Consider the following 2,028-nt stretch of genomic DNA (forward strand, 5'->3'; position numbering starts at 1 on the left):
ATCCCCCTGCAACAAAGCACGTCCCCCCAACGCCCCTCTCTCCCTTCCCTACGGCAAGGCCTGCCCACCCCATCACCCCACCCTCCCCCCACCGGGGCAGGACCCACAGACCCTCACCCCCAAACCTGGCAGGGCCTGCAGACTCTCACCCCCACCCCTTCCTCCCGGCAGCTTCTACCAGGACAGCGGCTCTCTGGTGCCGAAGGGCCTGTGGGCCTCGGACTCGGGCGCCTGCACCTGTGTGGCCCACAACCCGCCAGGGGGTTGCCAGGCTGCACGCTGCATGTGCCCGGTGAGCAGCGACTGGGGGTGTGTCTCCTCTGGAGGGTGCTGGCGACACTGGAGCCACGCCCACACTGCCCCCCAGGCTGCAGGTCTGACCCCACCCCCGTGCCTCTCCTTTAAACTAGAGGCCCAACTGCTCCAGCCCAGGGTGTAGGGGAGAGTCGGGGCTGAGGCTGTGTCCCCCCGCAGTGGTCTCTGCCTTCACACAGGGGGAGGCCGCAGCAGCTGCTGGGCAGAAGTCCGGGTCTTGGTGCCGACTCCCAGGATTCCCCGGGAGGGAGGGAGGGGTCCCGGGGCCCACCCTTCCCCCAAAGCCCCTCACTATCCCATTATCCCCTCTGTCTGCTCTCAGTTCCTCCCACCAGCGAGGGCACAGACGACTCAGGGACCCTAGTGAGCAGGCCTGCGAGCCCGCGACCCTGGCGTGCCCCGTGCAGGGCTCCCCACACGTGCCCATGAGCTGGCCCAAGGACGGTCTGCCTGCCGCTGTCCCAGCACACCCACCTCCATGGCTGTGGGTACAACCTCAGGTAGGGAGTGACAGGCAGGCATTGCCCTTTGGTGCAGAACCGACATCCAGGGAATGCCAGCCAATGGGCGGGGTGGAGGCCAGGGCTGGCATGGTTGTGGAGCACACCCCAGCGGCTCATGTCAGGGCGGGCCCGAAGGCCCCAGAGAGGGGTGGACAGGGATAGGAGGGGATGGGGGCTGCAGTCATGTTTCGGGGAGGGAGGGGGATGAGGCCAGAAGATGGGCCCTGGGCTGTGGTGTTGCCATCATCACTGGCGACCTTCGCACGAGCAGAGTAGAGGGAGCCGTCAGGGCTAAAGGAAATTTGGGAGGAAGTGGGAACATAGACCGCAGAGATAGGAGGGGTCATCTTGGAAGGGCAGGTAAGCTGGCCCTGCGAGGCAACTTCTGGAATTTCGGAGACAGGAGGCCTGGCTGCCCAGGGAGATGGGTCAGAGCAGGCAGTGGGGGTGGGGACTCTGGGAGGGGCAGTTTGGGGCTTTATCCTGGGCACTGGGCAGTCAGGAAAGGGATTAAGCAGAGGCTGGACTCAGAGTCACCGTCCCTGGCTTCTAAGCCATTAGGGAGATGGAAAAGGGGCAAGGCACAGTGGCTCGTGCCTGTAATCCCAGCACTTTGGGAGGCCGAGGCGGAAGGATGGCTTGGACCCAGGAGCTCAAGACATCATAGCAAGATGTCATCTCTATTAAAAACAAACAAACAAACAAACAGGCCAGGCTCGGTGGCTCAACCTATAATCCCAGCACTTTGGGAGGCTGAGGCGAGTGGATTGCCTGAACCCTGGGTTCGAGACCCACCCGGGCAACTTGGCGAGACCTCATCTCTGCAGCAAATCAAAAAGATTAGCCGGGTGTGGTAGTGCATACCTGTAGTTCCGGCTACTTGGAAGGCTGAGGCACAAGGATTGCCAGAGCCCAGCAAGTCGATGTTGCAGTGTCTGGGAATGTACCACTGCCCTCCAGTCTGGACAACAGAGTGAGACTCCAACTCAAAAAAAAAAAAGAAAAAAGCAACAACGACAAAAATTATCCAGGTGTGGTGGCACACACTTGTAGTCCTAGCTACTCAGGAGGCTGAGGCAGGAGGGTTACCTGAGCCCACGAGGTCGAGGCTGCAGTGAGCCATGATTGCATCACTGTACTCCAGCCTGGGCAACAGAGTGAGACCCGGACTCAAAAAAAAAAAAGAAAAGAAAAGAAAGAAAAAGAAAAA

General features: G+C 60.7%; 1 protein-coding gene across 1 annotated transcript in view; it reads left to right on the forward strand.

Moving 5' to 3' along the window:
- Positions 1 to 2,028, forward strand: part of LOC103263625 (hemicentin-2-like) — a 47,706-nt gene that overhangs the window by 7,580 nt on the left and 38,098 nt on the right. The window contains 4 exon segments of the mRNA XM_021714060.1: positions 172 to 296; positions 638 to 688; positions 691 to 766; positions 768 to 815. Coding sequence (XP_021569735.1) covers positions 172 to 296; positions 638 to 688; positions 691 to 766; positions 768 to 815 — 300 coding nt within the window.

Source organism: Carlito syrichta, unplaced genomic scaffold, assembly GCF_000164805.1.
Source record: "Carlito syrichta isolate Samal-C Ts95f unplaced genomic scaffold, Tarsius_syrichta-2.0.1 Scaffold305193, whole genome shotgun sequence".
In the NCBI taxonomy this organism is placed as follows: Eukaryota; Metazoa; Chordata; class Mammalia; order Primates; family Tarsiidae; genus Carlito; species Carlito syrichta.